The sequence below is a fragment of the Rhinolophus hipposideros genome (assembly GCF_964194185.1).
Source record: "Rhinolophus hipposideros genome assembly, chromosome: 2".
Classification (NCBI taxonomy): Eukaryota; Metazoa; Chordata; class Mammalia; order Chiroptera; family Rhinolophidae; genus Rhinolophus; species Rhinolophus hipposideros.
The window spans coordinates 108,121,123-108,138,642 of NC_138048.1; the positions used below are offsets into that span (position 1 = coordinate 108,121,123).

Below are 17,520 nucleotides of genomic sequence, written 5' to 3' on the forward strand. Positions count from 1 at the left end.
TATTCTTCATCTACCAGTTATTTAGATCCTTTTTCCTCAGGGCACCCTCATCTCCCTGTGTACGTTGTTCCCCTGTTTTTCTCCCTGCTGAGCAAGTCTTCAACTCTGATACCTTCCCCGGGACGCCTGTCCTAACTGCTTCAGGCCCCTTCTTACCTTCCCTCTGGTTGTGCTTCTGTCACACCCCTTGCACAGTTGTGACTTGTGTTTCCAGGTTAACCTCCCCAAGTGCCCCCAGGGCTTTGACCCCCAAAGTCTGGCACGGAGCCTGACACTTAGTCGAGGCTCAGAGTACTAAAATTACTAAATGCCCTTGGCAAGTCGGGAAAGTACAATAAAGTAGAAAGAAGAAAGTGAAGACCTAGTAACCTCACCTCCCAGACAAGGCCGCTGCTGGCATTTTGGTGTGAACCCTTCTAGGCTTTTCAAATGCATATATACTTGTACTTTGTTTTATTTGTCACTTGCCATGACCACATACCCTTCACTATGTGGTAAACGTGTGAAAACTTCTTCAAAAGTGTTTTAAGACTGAATAGTGTTTTACCTTAAAGATATACCAGAATTATCTTGACTCAAGTCAAGGTTCGATAAAAGAATGAATGGAAATGTTTAATACAGATTTGAGGGGGGGGGTTACTTAAGGATATTCCACTCCAGTCTGTTATTAAGAAAACACTGTTTCAGGTGTCTTTTCTGGGTACCTCATTCAGCAGTACTCTGGGATGCCCAGCAAAAGCCCTTCCTCAGCTCTGGCCCCTCCTCTTACGGCTCCTGGCATGCCTGCTTGTTTGTGCGTCTTTCTGTCCTCCCCAGGAGGATGGAGCTGCTAGGACAAGCCCTTAGTGGTTGTGGACCAACTATGGGCGTGAAGGGAGTGAATCGTTTCCCTCCCCCCTTCCTGACAGCCAGGAAGATTTTAAACCAGGCTGGTAGTGTTAGGTTTCCTGGGACTGGCACCCGCACCATCTGAGCCCTGAGACCTGGCGTGGAAAAGAGCCAGGCTGGGATCTGCTTTGGGCCACGCCAGGCCCCTGGCAACCCCCTCCAGGCAATGCCGGAACTCAGCAGCGTAGTGCCAGTTATTTATCGCACTGGGTCCAGGGTCTCGGTGCAGGGAGCCTTGAAGTTCCCCCATTGAACGAGAATGGAAATGTAAAAATAGGCATTTGTACTAAGGTCAGTTTGGTGAAAATAATCTCACTTCACCAGTTCATTCCTTTGATTAGTCCCCTTAGAACAGCCACATGATAGTTTGTCAGCTGCAGATAGCTTGGATTCTGTAGGCATATTTGGTTTAAAAACCTCTATTAACTTCCTGCCACCTAACCAAACCTTAACAGGATTTAGATTAGAGATGAGGGGCAGGGAGTCAAACTCCATTTTGGAAGGAAACGGCAAATCAACAAAATAAGCTGACGAAAAGGACTCTCTTACCCCAGCTCCCGACGTGTCCTAGAATCATTACGTGATCGGAATAACTTGCTGCGCTTCCCAGTAATTAGAGTAGCCCAAGCCTCTGTGCGCTGACTCACAGTCTGAAGGACATTTGTGACTGGTCATTCGGAAACAGAGCCTTATTGAGCATCTGCATGTGCCAGCTTGGTTCCAGGTGATGTGGGCTCACCGGTGCACAAAGCAGGTAGAGCTCTCTGTCCTCATAGAGGCCACATCCTAACACATTACCTCTTTCACCCTCACGTCAGCCCCAGGGAGGCACCGTAGGGAAACCAGTGCTCGGAGAGTAAAGTGACATCCCAGGGTCCCCCACCAGTAAGTGTGGAATCAGGATTTGAACCCACATCTTCAGATTCCAGATCCCAGCCTTTCCTCCTAGACCGCTATGCACTGTGGACTCATGACTGGTGTTCAAAAAGATGACTTTAAGGGACAGTAAAGAAAAAATGTCATAGCCAATAAATCACATCTATTACTGAGTTACACACGTCTATTTTTAGAAAGGACTGAAAACAAATGGTTTCAACCATAGAAGTGAAACAGTTAGTGAACTAGAAAACATAGCTACTTGGCAGAGCCCCGCGCCCAGCCTTCCTGTGGCCACAGTGAGTGCTGAGGTCATTAGGGGGCAGTGGCTTCCTGCACTGTCCGCCCCCTGGTGAGTACGGTGGATTCTGCTGCTTGGTCAAAGAGCCTCCCCATGCGAGGCCAGACCTGCCCAGACTCCATGTCGGCTGAGAAAAGATGGGCGCCGTACTAAGCAAGACAACTAGGTTTGGTGAGGGAACATGAGCAGTGGCTGTTACAACCCACCAGGCTTATTAGTCAGCATATTGTTTCGAATAAAAGTACCTTGTCTTCCGAAATCATCAAATACAGGCCCAAAGGGAGCCTTAAGTACAGCCCTCAACATAAGCCATATACTTGACCAAACCACGCCTGGGCTGGAGAGTGTTGAGCCTTGCGGAAAACCTTGTAAAATTTCCTGTCATGCTTACCACATTTATCTGCCAAGCTCCACTGAGGGAGTGACTCCTTGGGTGATGGGTCAGCTTCTATTTCCACGTTCCTGACCTGATAACTACCTGGAGGCTGAAAATGAAGGGGAACGTACAGCAGACAGACTCAGGCGACACATGAGCCCGGAGGGGAGCTTGCCTGGCGGGGGTGTAAGTCCCAGTTCAGTGCCAGCCCCTCAGCAGCCCTCGGCCAATTGGCTCCAGTTCCCCCCAAAGGCACTGGGAGGGGACGTTTCTCAGGGACCGTACCACTTACCGACGTACACAGGAAAGGCAAGAAAGATCTCTTCTAGGATCAGGGCCAAGGATCCAGAGCAAGGACATTGGCTCACCCTGTCTTCTGCAGGCAGTTTGCCAAGCCCACCCGTGTAAATGAGCCATTTCCTCCAGATGATTTCAGGACACTTGGAAATGTGTCCCAAACTCAGGTATCGCAGGGTCTACAATCCTACCACCAACAAGCCACTGCCTAAGCCAAGCATAGCCTTCTCTTTTTTAACATTAATTTTTATTTTATTTGACAATGCATACCTGTGGTTTAAAATCAAACAGTACTGAAAGACACAGCTCTGTCCCTTCGTTCCTCATCCTACAGCCCAGAGGCCACTGCCTTCCACTCTTGGCTTCCCCCCAACCCCCACCCCGGTGCCCCTCCTTGTTTCTAAAGACTGTGAGCACTCTGACTTTTCGGTGGCTTCAGACCTCTTGTGGAGATGAGACCTAGCTCTCTGACACCCCCTCCCACTTCCTGACCCACTGGGACCAACAGATATAGCCAAGGAGACGCTCTAACCCCCTCTAACCATGTTCAAGGCTCCTGCCTGGGCCCTTCCCTTTCCCATCCAGGAGGAGAGCCCTTGGGGGAGAGGGAGCTCTCATACATGAGCCAGTCAGGCCCGGTGCAGCCTGAGCAGCCAGAAGGCCTGGACAGCTCCTCTCTGGGCTTCAGCAGGACCCGGCAGGCCCACGCCTCACAATTGATGGGGCCCCAGCTCCCTGGCACATGGCCTTCCGGTCTGCCTGGAACCACGCTTCAGGTGGGCCACGCTTCACAGCGGGACGCTCCTCATTCTGTTATTATCAGCAGCATTGAACAGAGCTCTCCCGGCTCAGCGATTAGCGCCCACACTGCTACAACTCTTGCTTTTCTATCCAGAGATAAAATTATCCACGTTAAGTAAACAGGTTCTGATTTCACCTTTCCTTATCTCAAATAATGGGTGATGCATTTATGCTTTCCAAGCTTGAGGCATTTTCTCGGGCTCTGAGGCCCACGGTCCTCCCAGCTCCAGATAGGCAGGGCCTGCCCTTGCGCCCGCCTTGGCCCGGCTGGGGCTTCTGTCCTCTCCTGGACCTCCCATGGCCTCTTCGCCACACCTCGCGGTTTCCCTGGAGAGGCCGAGCTCCTGGACAGATGTCCTTTTCAAAACTTATTTCTCATCGCAACCCTGGCTCCTAGCACAGGGCTTCTTTTGCACATAGAAGGTTCTAGCTCTTAGTGCTTCTCTCACATGAATGACCAAGCTTTCCAGTAGGTGTCACAGTTGCCTCTTTCTTAAGAGCAGGGAAAAGGAGTGAGTCTTCACTGCAAGTTGGACGGATGGCAAAGCCTCCCTTCTGGTGGGTTCTGCCCACCTGTCCAGCACCCACTTGGGCTCCCAGACACTTACACACCGTCACACAGATCGGCGCCAATAGAAATTCACTCGTTTCCTTCAAGCTCATTGCCTGGCAACAGCTGCTATCCTCTCGTTAGGGTTCCCAGTGGTTACCCTCACTCCTCCAGATTTCCGCAAACACCAGAGGTCACTTCCTCCCTCTTCACTTTCAGCGACGGTCTTCACCTTCTGTGACAACAAGAACACAGATGAGAGCTCTTAGCTGGGGCCTTCCTCCTCCAAAATGCCTCTGCCTACGCACTGTCCCTTCTCCATCCTCAGCTCATTTCTCCACACACGCTTTGGATCCCTTGTCTTTCTGCCTGTGAAGGGACATGTGTCCTTGAGTGAGAGCCCCTCTCCTGTACGTACCGACTCCTGTCTTCTCCTACTTCTTCAGGACCTGGCCTGCTAGGAAAGATGGCTGCTTCCAGATCTGGGGCAGGAACTCGGTGAGATGAGCTCAGAATAGCATGTCACACTAGAAAGCAGTGACACTCAAAGGTGCCAGGGTCGTGTCAGAAGGACTGCAAACCCTGAGAAGAGGCTCCCACTGGCCAAAGGCAGGCAAGTGAGATTCAGTAAGAAGCGTACTCAGTGGGTCAGCATACACCAGCTGTGACTCAGTCCCCAGTTCATGTAACAAAACACACTGATGACTTTTGAAGAATACTAGAAAACCAACTCATTTCGAAAAGTGACAAAGGAAGGCATTATTCCGAATTTGTCCTGCTTTTCCTGTACAAACTACCCCAGAGTTAACTAGATACATGACAAGGGGAAGTTTCTCGTTACAGAAGTATGCTGGTAAAGACAGAAGAGTGGAATTAGGCCATCACAGTTTCCCTTCTGTGAGTCCTGACTTCTAAAGAATCGGTGAACTTAGAGAAGGAACCCTCAGACCGCAGAACGAGATGCCCAGATGCCGTGTGCCTGCTTTGAACCTACCAAATCTGATCAGGCCTCTACACCTCACTGCCAATTTCAGGAAGTGCTGGGGGCAAAAGAACGTTTAGACCACAGCGTGAAGGCGGAGTCTGCACAAGGCAGAGTGTAGGAAACAGACAAGTGACCTGCCTCCATGACAACAACGGCAACCAGCAGCTGGGGCAGAGAGAGACAGGCCGGGAAGTTTCCAGATGAGGAGACGTGTCAAACAGCACACCTGTGAACTGTCTGGATCCCTGTTTAAAACAAACAAAAGCAAGAGCCAGAACACTTATAGGACAGTCAGGGAAGTGAGGACACAGACTGGACACTTGGTGCTGTTATGGAAGTGTTCTGGTTTGGCACAGCCATGATGATGGTTCTGTGGTTGTGTTTAAAACCGTATCTTTTAGATACAGATAAAATTTTACAGAAGAGATACTATGTCAGTCATGTGCTGCCAAATGATCCTGGGGCAGGAAGTGAAGTCAAAATAGAGGGGAAACAAAATCAGCCGTGTGTTGATAATTGATGCAGCTGGGTTATGGGTACATGCGTTTCACTGCAGTGTTCTCTGAACTGCTGCATATGCTTGAAAATGTCCATGTTTCACAAATACCCTCCTCCTTCCCAAGTCCCTCTCCAGCTTTGGGCCCTCCTGTCTCTTCCCTTCCTGAAATGGTGGTCTGCTCCGTGCTGCCTACTCAATCCTCACCCACAGCAATCTGCCCGCCCACCCCACCCCTATGGAAGTGTCAGCCACGAGCTTCTGGGTGAAGCCAGCAAACCCTGACATCTTCGCAGCATCTGACTGTGGACCGCTCTCTCTCCTTCTGGAAACACTGCTTTCCTTGGGCTTCTTGGACAACACACTCTCCTGGCTTTTCCCACCAATCCATTCCTGGCTTCCAGCCCCTCCGCCCTGCCTGGCCCTGAAGAGTTAGCACTCAGGTTCAGTCTAGTCTCCTGCGCAGGCAAATTCTCTACTCCCTGGCTGTCAATTGCTATCCATAGCAGGCCTCGCTCGCTGGCCTAGGATTGTTTCAGACTCCAGACCACACATCCAGCCCCGGTCAACATCTCCACTGAGAGGTTCCCCAGGAACCCCACACTCAACAAGAGCAAGTAAAGTCCTTGCCTCAGCCCACCCCCGTCTGTTTGGCCTTTGAATGTTCCCTCTTTCCATGAAGATGCCCCCATCCACTTAGCTGCCCAAGCTGGATGCCTGGGGGTCATCCTGGCTCCTCCCTCTCCCTTGCCTCCTTTCTCTCACCTAGACCTTTCTCCAGTCGGCGCTCCCAACAACTGAAATCTCGGGCTGTATTGTCCCCTCAACCCCTCTGCACCCTCACGTTACCTGCAACATTTCTAACTCCCAATCTGGCCTGCGGCTTCTGTTGTGACAACATGCTGTGTCCCCTCCTTTCTATGCCCTTGGCCAGTTCCTCGTATGCTCCTGAGATGTTACTTGCCATGACCAGCTAGTCTGGGTCAGGTGACCTTCTCTTGCACCCCGTGTGTCCTCTGTTGTAACACGTAACACAGTGCTGGGCTTGCTGGCTACCTGTCTGCAGTCTTCACTTACGGGGAGGGCCACACCTGTCCTAGTGCCTCCTGGGGCCGCAATGTGGCCGCTGGGCCTTCACCTGTCTTGGGTTGGGTCAGGGGAGGGCAGGAAGACAGGTGGGGTTGTTTACGGCACCCCTTCCCTGCTGGGCTGTAATGTGAAGGCAGCTGCATTCCTACCAAAGCCCCTTCTGTCTAGCAGTGCCCTCTGCAGCCTGAGGCTTAGGGTGCTAATGATTTAACAACTTCCTGGTGGTGTCAGCCTGGGGGTGCATTTTCGTTAATTTCCCTGCACCCTGCTAAAACTTATGCAATGGCCCTGTATTGAGTTAAATAGTACCCCACCCTCCAAAAGAAAACAAACAAAAAAAGCCATTTCCTTCCTGGAACTTGAGAATGTGACCGTCCTTGGAAATAGGGTAGTTAGTTGCAGATGTAATTAGTGAAGCTGAAGGCTTGTGGAGTAGCGTGTACCCCAAGTCCACTGTGACTGTGTCTTCATGAGGGGGAGACATGGACACACAGACACACCAATGGAAGACGATGTGAAGACACAGGAAGAAGGCCACGTGATGACAGGCAGATTGGAGCGATGTCCCTACAAGCCAGCAAGCACTAAGGATTGCCAGCAACACCAGTAGCTAAGGGAAGACTGGAGCAGGTTGTTCCCAGGGCCATCGGAGGGCGCGGGCCCTGACAACTTGAGCTCAGGTTTCTGGCCTCCTGACCCATCAGTTGCCAGTGTTTTAAGCCACCTGGTTTGAAGGCCTTTGAGAGTGCAGCCCTAGGAAATGAATATAGCCCCTTCCTGACCCTCACATCAGTTTCCCTTTGAGTGGACCACCTATGCCTGCCACCTGCCTCTTGCTCTGTGAACTCTGCAAAGGCAAGGCCCCTTATTGACTCCGAGAGGCGTCAGGGCTGGCGTAGGGCTGGCCTCTGTAGGCACCCAATGAATATTTGTTGGATAAGAGTGCGCGTGCCTCTGATTTCATCTGTTCCTCTCCTACTGAAATAAAATCAAAACAAATTCAAAGCCAGCATGGAAGTTTGGGGTTGCAGCAGGGTCCCGCCCAGGCAGTGCGAGTCTGGGCATCTGGCCTCATCTCTCTGGAGTCCTGGCTGGATCTGAGTCAGCAGCAGCCCAAGGACACACCTCCCTGGGCCTGGCATGCTTGGTGCTGATTTAAAGTACTGGATGTGAAGTGTAGCTGGATTGGAAATGCATTCGACTCTCACAAGAAATTTCAGTCTTGCATGTCAATGAAAGATAAGGAAGGCTTGTTAGATTCTTTAAATATCATTTCAACTGTTGTAAAATTTGTGTGATTATAAAAAATGGCTTTAAAGTTATCATTAGTTGCAGGAACAAAGTGTCTCAGTCTTGGCGTCCCAGTTGCCCCCTCTGGCCTGAACTTGTGTGCTATCATTTTCAAGCACAAAACTATGTGTTCATCAGAGCAATCACAGGTTTTCATTTCAGAATGTGAACTGTATTATTAGGGAGTTTTACACAAATTTACTAGCTCCTCCAACACATTTTAAATGTTTCTTACAATCATATAAAAAATTAATATAAAAATTAACGTTTTATAAAAGATTAATATTTTTAAGCAAATGTGATAAGTCCCCTCTGGTTTTCCCTAGGGTGCCATACAAATATTATCGTTTTCTCCATGAGAAAATGTGAAAAATGTTGGGATACCCTGTACTGTCACACCACATCCATTCATGCAGTTTGCAATCGTGGCTCAGTGCCCTCGGAGTGGGCATGACCCCGAGAAGCCCTCCAACCCATGTCTGGGGGCCAGGAGATGGATTTAGAGATAACTAGTCCTAACTCATTGTGATATGTCAGGATCCAGAGGTGTCTGCAGCACCCCGAATATGCAGTGAAGACTGCCTGAGAGAACAGAAATATTTGACCTGGGCCCCCAAGTTTGAGCTCACTATGCCAGGCTGGGATCAGGAGGACCGAGGCAGAAATACCAATGTAGGAGAAAGCACGCATCTTGGCAACCAGCAGCCATGGGCAGAAAGACGCCCGGGTGGGTTAGGCCTTTAGAAGGGCGGTGTGAGACAGCCAGAGAGTGGGTTGCATGAGGGAGAGCTTGGAACTGGGGTGGCTGATGCCCCAGTTCAGTGAGAGAGGAGCCCTGAGCAGTTCTGCAGGGTGCCCCAAAGGAAAGGGAGCTGGGGGCCCGATTGGACTGGTTTGGGGCTCACCAGGAATGGAGTGTTAGGAAAGGGAGGAGAAGGAACCCGCAGACAGGAGGTCCACAGAAAGAGACCACCCTAAAGGGAAAGAGAAGTCCAGAGGCTTGGACCAGCTCCCTTGCGGGATGAGGGGACCCTGCAGGTGTCCTGTGGCTGCACATTAGGGCCACAGTGAGGCTGCCAGCTTTCCTTTCTGCATGGAGAACACTTCTCAAAAGCCTGAGAGGTGCACTCGATGCAGCCCAATTCAGCAAATGGAAAAAGATACCAAGGTGTTCTGGAAACACAACAGCCCCCGGGGAAAACTGTAGGGCCTGGCAGGGCAGGGGCAGCCTTCCCAGGCTGGCGTGAGGGGAGTGCTGGGCAGCGTAGGGCATGGTGCCCGCCCGAGGCCCAGGGCACTGTCCACACAGACCTTTCTGGGCATTTACAGCCCGGCCTAGGATTGGTTTTAGCCTTAAGAATTGTTGAAAGCAGGGGCAGCCTTCCTTCTGGAATTTCATTTGTCAAATGTATTTTCTGCTTGGTTTGGCTTTTCCTGAGAAGTGCTCTCCTGGGAGCTGGGCTCCTGGCTTCAGTTGGATGCCATGTGTCTACAGTGAGCGTTCTGCCGGTCCTCCTAGGCTGGTCTCTAATCTGGCCTTTTTCACAGGCTGCCCAAGGTCAAATTTGGGCCAGCAGTGAGCATGGGATTCAGAGAGCAATTGTTCCTGGTGACATGGGAACTGTCTGTGAGGGCACCAGCGATGCTGGGTGACCGGGCCAAGTGACCGGGCCAGGCTGGGCTTCCCCAGCACAGCCGTGTGAGCTGCGTGTGTCACGCGTGCACACAGGTGTGATGAAAGATGGTTCAACATAGCCTCGTGGTCCGCATTGTCACTTAACAGAATGCTAGTTTCCTGATTCTCACCCGTGAGATGGGGCGCTAGGAAGGGCGGTGAGGTGGCCAGGCAGCAGGCCCTCTTTAGCACTGGTCCTTCCTGGGGGACGCCTGGCTTTGTTCCTGTTGCTAAGACCTACCTCGAGGACAAAGGGCCCTTGGGGAGCTCGGGCTTGGCCTGTGGAGAACGTATCAGTCAATGCCGTGCGCCCGCTGGGCTGGCGGCAGGTGCAAGGCACAGGATGGCCGCGAAGAATCCTGAGCGGACCAATGACCGCGGCCCCAACAGCTGGCGGGCGGCGCCTCTCCGCGCGGGGGCGCCCCCTTGGCCGTGTGGGACCCCGGCGCGCTCCGGGGCTGCGGGAGGACCGGGGGCTGCGGGAGGACCGCGAGCGGGGGGCTGGAAGGGGAGGGGCCGGGCGCCCCGCGGCCACGGGAAAGTGAAAGGGCCGCGGGGCCTCCGCGCTGCCCCAGGAAGTCAGAGCAGGAAGCGCCCACGGAGGCCCGGCCACCGGGCCAGGCTGCGTGGCGTGGGCCTGGGCGGCACAGGTGAGACGCGGGGACGGGGACCGGCGCTGGGAAGTGGCGCAAGGACCCCTCCCCACCGCCCGCACCTGCGGGGAAGCCGGACTCTGGGGGCGCAGCCTCGGGGCACCTGCCACCGTGGGCGACAGGCGGGGGCAGCGCCGGAGGGGGGCAGCGCCCGTGCGGCCGGCCGGGTCCCTGCGCCCTGCGCCCCCTCCGCCCGTCTTTGTCTCTGTCGCCAGCTCCCCCAGCTTTGGGGAGTCTCCGAATGAAGGCGCTGGAGGAGTAGCGGGCGCCCGGCCGGCGTCCGGTACCGGGTGGCACGGGCGTTCCCGGGAAGTGAAGGCAGGGACGGGACGAGCTGTGCTGCCGGGTCCCTCCCCACCCACCCCGCCCGCGGTGACAGCCCGGGGTCTAGGGATCCCGCGGGAGGAGACCGGCGCGTTATCCGCGCGTGACGTGGGTGTGGGCATGCCCGCCGGGTCCACCTCCGCGGATCAGTCGCTGGGGAGGAGCCCGCGCGGAAAGCCACCCGGAGGCTGGCACGTCAGCACCCTGGGCCTTCGGTTGTCTGTCTGCGGAGCAGCTCGCTGGTTCCCGGAGCCGCTGAGCCTCCTCGCTAACGCGAGCCATGCCCGTGACCTCAGGTATTTGTGGGGCTTAAAGCCAGGAAAGTCCGCCAGTCGCCGGCCACCACGGGCTCCTGTTACCTCCAGCGCCATCCTCCTGCGCTCCCAGCTTCTCGCTGCTTATGCCACGAACGCCGTGAACCATCCGGATTGGCATTTGAACGCAGCGCACTGGAGAGCCCCTTCCCCCACCCCAGGTTTGAATTTCTAAAGGTGGAACCCTAAGGCAGTCTTTCCTTTCGTCTCCCAGAGCTCACTGCCTGGAAAGTGCCGCCTGCCCTTGAACTTAAATTGTGTGAGGCGGTTTGAAAACGTGGGGAACTAGCTTCGATTCCTGCCCGCCCCTCCCTCCCCCGGCTCCGCTTTAACCTCCTCTGAGATCACGCTGGAAGTCCTGGCCTCCAGCCCTCAAGTTCCCCTGCGCTGTGTTGGAACTGCATTGGCAGGTGCTGGTTCACCTCTGAGGTCCCGTTGTTGGTGGTGTGGAGGGAGGACTCCCTTCCGTATTGAAGCCAAGGGGAAGAGAGAGTGGCCACTGGCATTCATCTTAAATGTTGAATAGAGCCTTCAAAGCACTAGCCATAGAAGCAGGTGTGTTTGTTTCCTAGAAAGGAAGTTGTTTCCTCTTTCTGAGAAGACATACATTTCCCACCCACCTTTGCCTTGAAATGAGATCCACTTTTAAAACTTGGTCTTTGAGTAGATGATTTAAAATACGCCTGGGGCTGCTTTGATTATTTACAACAGTGCTTTAGTTGTGGAAAGGCCCTTTCAATAATGCTCTGGCCATTACTTACTTTTGAGTCTCATTATTTTTGTCTCTGAAGAGTATGCGGAACTTTCGAGGCTGCACAGATCACCCAGTGTGGAGTGGGAGGGTGGGGCTCGAGAGCGCATATTTCCCTCGGGTCATTCTGTAATGGATGACTAGGTTGGGCTGTTGCAGAAGGTTTTCTTAGAGATGCTCTGAAGGGCTGGTTCCCAAGTCGCCTCTCTGACAGTAGAATGAAACCGGATATTCTGACACTTTTCCCTATAGGTTCCAGGGGTGCCTATTAACACACATTTAAAAAAAAAGTATATCTTCTTATGTACTTGGGCTGTGTGCCCCAAACAGGGTTTAAACCACGTGATTTGCTCCAGTTCTGCTGCCGTGTGTGGTGGGGGTGGGCGGGAGGAGGGGACAGAGGGAAACTGGATGAACCTGAATTGTCCGCACAGCGTCCACTTGCCAGGGGCCAGCCACTGACCTCATTGTTCTGCCCAGAAGTGAGCATGCTACCTCTCCCAGGGTGGCCGTGGGCTCACGCGCGGGAACGGAGTCCTCCCTGAGGACCTCAGAGGTCTGCACCAGCTCTCACAGGATGGTTTCCAAAGCATGGCCCTGGCTTTGCAGGGGGAGGAACTCATTACACTGAGCTCCGAACATCCCACGTGTAAAATTGCGATCTGTGCACGTCTTAATTGTACTCTGAGAATTTATAGCGCTTGCTCTCACCTGGTTCACAGGCAGAAGAGCCCACACTGTTTTAAAAGGAAATCGAGTTTTCTTTCCTGCTGATTTTCCAGTGCCTTCTGGATTTTTGCTGTTTCAGGTTTGGCCAGAATTGAATTGAGGTTGATTGATGGATTCATTAGATGGCAGTAGACTATTTCCAGACAAGCTGAGAGAAGCAGTGTGTTTACTCAGGAAGATGTTGCATTCTGGCCTTCCATTGTAAAAGTTAAACCAAATCCTTTACTCTGAAGTCATCGTCGCAGACTTGTTTCTTGAAGTATACTTAAGCCCAAACAGAAGTCCACTCATTTTGAGCAGAACTTTACTAACATTTTTTAAATGTAGAGATTTGAGCAAGAACGATTTTGAAAAACTGTGGAAATTCATTCCCCATATCTCTTGAGCGCTTGCTGTGTGCTGGCTTCTGAACCAGGGGATGGGACACGGCAGTCCCCTGCAGTGCCTTCCTCTCCTGAATTTACCATGAGAACAACACCAGCGGCTGTTTACTGACCCTCTGCTAAGTGCCAGGCTGCTGCTGAGTGCTTTCCTCCGGTTGTCATTTCTTCCTGTAACAGCCCTAAAACGTAGGTGTCATCCTCCCTGTTTTTAGCTGCAGAAGGTGATGCAGCCCGAGGTCAGCTGTGGGGCCAGGTGACGCTCCCGGGGGAATGAGTAGCTGAGGCTGCGTAATATAGTGAAGGCCCTGGTGGGGTCTGGGCCAAGCTGGTGGGGGCAGAGACGTAGCTCCGGCTGGCGCAGAGGGGGCTTCTGCACTGCCTCCCTGGGACAAGATGGAGGGGTGAGGGTTTCCAGGATCAGCGCTCACCAAAGGCTTTACTTTTTTCCCCCCCGAAAGTGGTATAAAGAAAAGTCATTGAAACAGCTCACTCTGGAGGGAGGACAGGAATGAAGTGGAGGAGGGAATCCATTCTAATTGGGAAGACACGGGCACTTGTGAATCGAGTTTCAGCCCTCTACATCTGAACTATTTGCTGCGACGTCTGTTATCTCAAGGAAGTTGTTTGAAGACATTAAATAAATGTCAGCTTCTTAAATCAAGATTAATGTTTACTCAAAAGTAGCTTTCTTTTTAAAAAGTGTATAACCTGTGAATTTTAAATAACTGTGAGACAGGTCAATCCACGGTCCTGTATACACTGGGAATTGTCTTATTTAACTCATTGGTCCAAAAGATTCCTGCTACCACGTGTAGAAAAACAACTGAAAAATAAGACAAGCCGTGAGGTCAGCCTTGGGGCAGGAAAGCAGGCCTGTGTGCCAGGCCCCTTGCGGCGCTCAGGCCTCCCTGCCACTTCTTTCCTGTCTTGCTCTGCCTGCAGCCCTGACTTCAGAATGGGGTCATTTCCCGTGGCCTCTGAAGTGACCACAGGAGATGAGAAATGAAGAGGCAGATAGGAGCCGAAGTTCATTCCCACAGCATTCGATGCATTTCAGTTCAGTTGCACAGCCAGTTACGTGATTGATTTGATGAGCTGCCATCTGGTCTGGGCCTACGTTCCACTCTGTTATGGTGGCTCCAGTGTGGCCTTGTCCAAGTGGGTGGACTCGAACACGGCCGGAGTCCTGGCCGCTTTGGTTGAGCACATGCTGTAAGCACTGGGCACGTAGCAGTGCTTCGTGTGAAAGTCAGTGTCAGGTCAGTGGTGTTGTGGGCAAGGTCGATGGCTTCCTCAGTGGAAGCCTTCCAGACGGAGAGGAGCTAAGTGGCTCTTTTTTACCTCATCAGAACATCCTGTGAAAATCATTTCAGGGCTCTTTGAACAGATGCCCTCAGGGCAGACGCTCTCCTGCCACCTAGAGCCCCTCTGGGTGGGCGACCCTGTTGTCAGGGAAGGCCTTGATCTGGGCTGGGTAGCAGCCATGCAGGGAGTTATTTCTGCCAGGGACACCACGGTGTCATTATCAGAACACCTGAATTCTCAACTCCTCCTTCTCCTTGTAGAGAGTCGAGCCTCTGCCGGAAGGAAGAGCGGACTCCCGCTGGACCTAAGAGGACGTCTCGCTTTCCAGGCTGTGTGAGTCCAGGGCAACAGAGGACCACTTGGAACCAGGTTTAACGGCCTCTTTGTGAAGCACGGATTCCGTGACTGGAGCCCACGGTCTGTGCGTAAATGGCTCCACTCCCCACCGGCATCCGCTTCCTGGTCTCGTTCTCCAGGGATCAATGGTAAGTCTCAGCGACTCCGGTCTCCGGGTGGTCACGTGCAGGTGGGGACCACCGTGTGGCCAGCTCTCTCCCCGGCTCCGCTGTAAAACACACGTGGGTACTGGCCTGCCCGGAACTGTTGGATTGCTTGTTGGAAGCTATGACCAGGAACACATGCCGAGTTGCCCTTTGTCTTTGGTTCTGGCAGTGACAGATAGCGTTTGGACCCTTTGTGGTCCTCAGTGGTTTCTGTAATAATCATGGTCCCCATCAAGAAATGACCGCTGACTACCGGCAGGATTACAAAATAGCTGTGGGTAAAATAAGTATATTCACTCTCCAGTGAGTGGCCTGACTGGGGCAGATCTTCCAGAGAGGAAATGAAATTTGCAGACCAGAGCAGCACTCTGTTCCTGAGCAGCTCTGAGATTCCTTCTCACGTTGCTCATGAATCCCACACTTCTGGGCAGAAGCAGGTGGCGAGGTCAGAGTCTGGAGCCCGGCTCTCTGGCCTCTAACCCACACTCTCAGTGGTTTCTATCCTTTGTTCCTAGAGGAAAACGTTTTTTTCTACCCTCTTAGGTTCAGTAATTGGGGCATGCAAATTAAACTGATCACATATGTATGGAAGCTCACAGAAAAATGTGACTCAAAGGGGCTGTTAGAATTTGGGGCTTAGAGACCCTCTTAATGGAGTGGGGGGACTTGTGGGAAAACAGATGACTTTTTAGAAAAGTAGGTGGGCCCTTAGGGGAATAGATGGGAGATATGATAGTGTTAAGACAGTGTCTGTTTAGGTGCGGTGCGGACAATTCTCATTTCCGATAAGAGTCCATCTTCCCTCATCGCTCCCAGGAAGACAGTTACAACAACTGAGTTCTTTCGGGAGACTCTGCTTTTGGGCAGAAAAGAGATTTCAGGAACAATAAATAATTTGTTCCTCAAATTGAACTCAAAATAATTTTTATGCCATAGTGGCCTTTCCGGACCCTGTCATCTCCATCACGACAACCCACTTGTGGCCTCCACACCTTTGCAGCCTGTCGGGCCCCTGCTGGTTGGTGGAGCCCACACCAGGTCTCAGGTGTGACCTCAGACATCTCCTTCTTTCCAGAGCAGTCCCTCGTTCATTCATTTCAGGTCTACTGCTAATCTAGCCACAAGTGTTTAAACACTTACCTGGTATTTTGGGGGTGTTTAGCTTCTTTATTTTGATACAGTTTTAAAACACAGAAGAAAATTATAAGAATGCTACACAGAACTGTATATCACAAATTCTTTTTTTTAAGATTGAGACCTACAAAGATAGAGCACTGCTTCTCAAACTTCATTGTGTGTGAATCACCCCAAGAACTTGTTAAAATGCAGATTCTGACTCAATAGTTTGGGCTGGCTCCTGAGAGTCTGCATTTCCCAGGTGATGCGTGCTGTCAGTGCATTGACCACACTTTGGGAGGCCAGGCTGTAGAGTGTTTTTCTTAATTCTGTTCCATCTCTGCCTCCAACTTGCTCTTTGGCCTTTAAGAGTTATATAACCTTTCTTAGCTGTGAGAGAAGAGATTGGCTTTAACATTCCTGCAAAGTTTGTTTTTCTGTCCAGCACACTTGCCTGTTTCTAGCAGCACTTTGATTTCCTTTTGGGAACTGACTTCCCTCCTTTGGGTGCAGTTGGGATAAGTAGGTGAGTCTCAGGACTTCCCGTCCCATTATGGCGGCTGACGGAAGGCCTCGCTCGAGGTCCATTCCTATGAGCTTCCTGGAACAGCGCAGGCCCAGCAGGAGGCAGGATGGGACCTCAGGCCATTTGCTGGTGTCTCCTGGGACTTTGCATCTTGAGTAGAGTGGGCCTAGGGCAGAGGGACTGAAAATGCACCCAGCCTTGCTGTGGGGCCTGGGCTCACCTGGCCGACAGCTGCTTATCATTGCACCTCATTGGCTTCTCCGTGTGTGTGCGCGCGCGCGCGTGTGTGTGTGTGTGTGTGCGCGTGCACATTTTTTTTCCTGAACCATTTGAAAGTACGTTGCTGATCTCATGCCCTTTTATTTCTAATTTCTTCAGTGTGCATTTCCTGTGAATGAGATGTTCTCATATAACTACACACAAAGGTGAAAGTCAGGAGATTTAACACTGATCCAATGCTATTATCTAATCCATAGTCCATGTTCAGAACTGTGTCAGATGTCCAGTGTGTGACAGCTTTTCCCTGGCCCAGGACCCAGTCCAAGATCAGATGTTGCACTTAGTTGTCCTGTGGGTTTAGTCTCCTTTCACCTGGAAATGTTTCTTGGCCTTTCTTTGTCTTTTCTGAACTTGACGTTTTTGAAGGGCATGAGCCATTTTTTTATAGACTGTCTTTTGTTTTGGGGGTGTCTAGTATTTCCTTGTGATTCGATTCTGATTATGCATTTTTGTCAGCAATATCACAGAAGGGAGACCGCTTCTCACTGATGGTGAAGGAGTTATAAATATGGGGGTGGGGCTGAATGGACCATGTGGTACTGGCTTGGAACTAAAGATACCAAGGACTGGAGGGCAAGCAGGGGGAAAGAGGCATATATAGTCGTGTGTGGTATGTGACGTGTGTGTATGTTGTATGTGCGTGTGCGCGTGTGCGCGCGTGTGTGTGTATGTGTAAAATGCCTCATCCCTACCCACCAAGAGGTCCTGGGGGCAACAACACCCCACAGCCCTGAGCACCCCTGTGCCGGTCAGGGCTTTCTCGTTCCATTTCTCGCTGAACAAACCTGGCATCTGCAGAGCCTGGGTCGATGTCAGCACCAGGGCAGGGAAAGTAAGAGGAGCCTGGGACATCTTGTGCCAGAAAACAAGGACGTGCTTAAAAATGAGGGCTCTCACGGGCCAAACCTGAGGTGACGGGAGATTTAAAAGAAGCGATACCACTAACGGATCATAGCATGCTGGATAAATCAGAACCAAGTGAGTCCATGCGGCTGTAACTCAGTCGGTGTCCG

The 17,520-nt window shown here is 52.0% G+C and overlaps 1 protein-coding gene across 6 annotated transcripts in view; it reads left to right on the top strand.

Moving 5' to 3' along the window:
* The first annotated feature begins 10,068 nt into the window (after positions 1–10,068).
* Positions 10,069–17,520, top strand: part of SLC37A1 (solute carrier family 37 member 1) — a 50,090-nt gene continuing 42,638 nt past the window's right edge. Inside the window, exons 1-3 of one of the 6 annotated variants that reach the window (XM_081068592.1) lie at positions 10,171–10,274; positions 10,898–11,076; positions 14,344–14,568. In XM_081068592.1, coding sequence (XP_080924718.1) covers positions 14,513–14,568 — 56 coding nt within the window. In that variant the 5' untranslated portion in view covers positions 10,171–10,274; positions 10,898–11,076; positions 14,344–14,512. Of the gene's footprint in view, positions 10,275–10,407; positions 11,077–11,129; positions 11,326–14,343; positions 14,569–17,520 lie in introns of those variants that run through there. The other 5 variants (XM_081068589.1, XM_081068588.1, XM_081068590.1 and 2 more) reach the window with 5 other exon arrangements.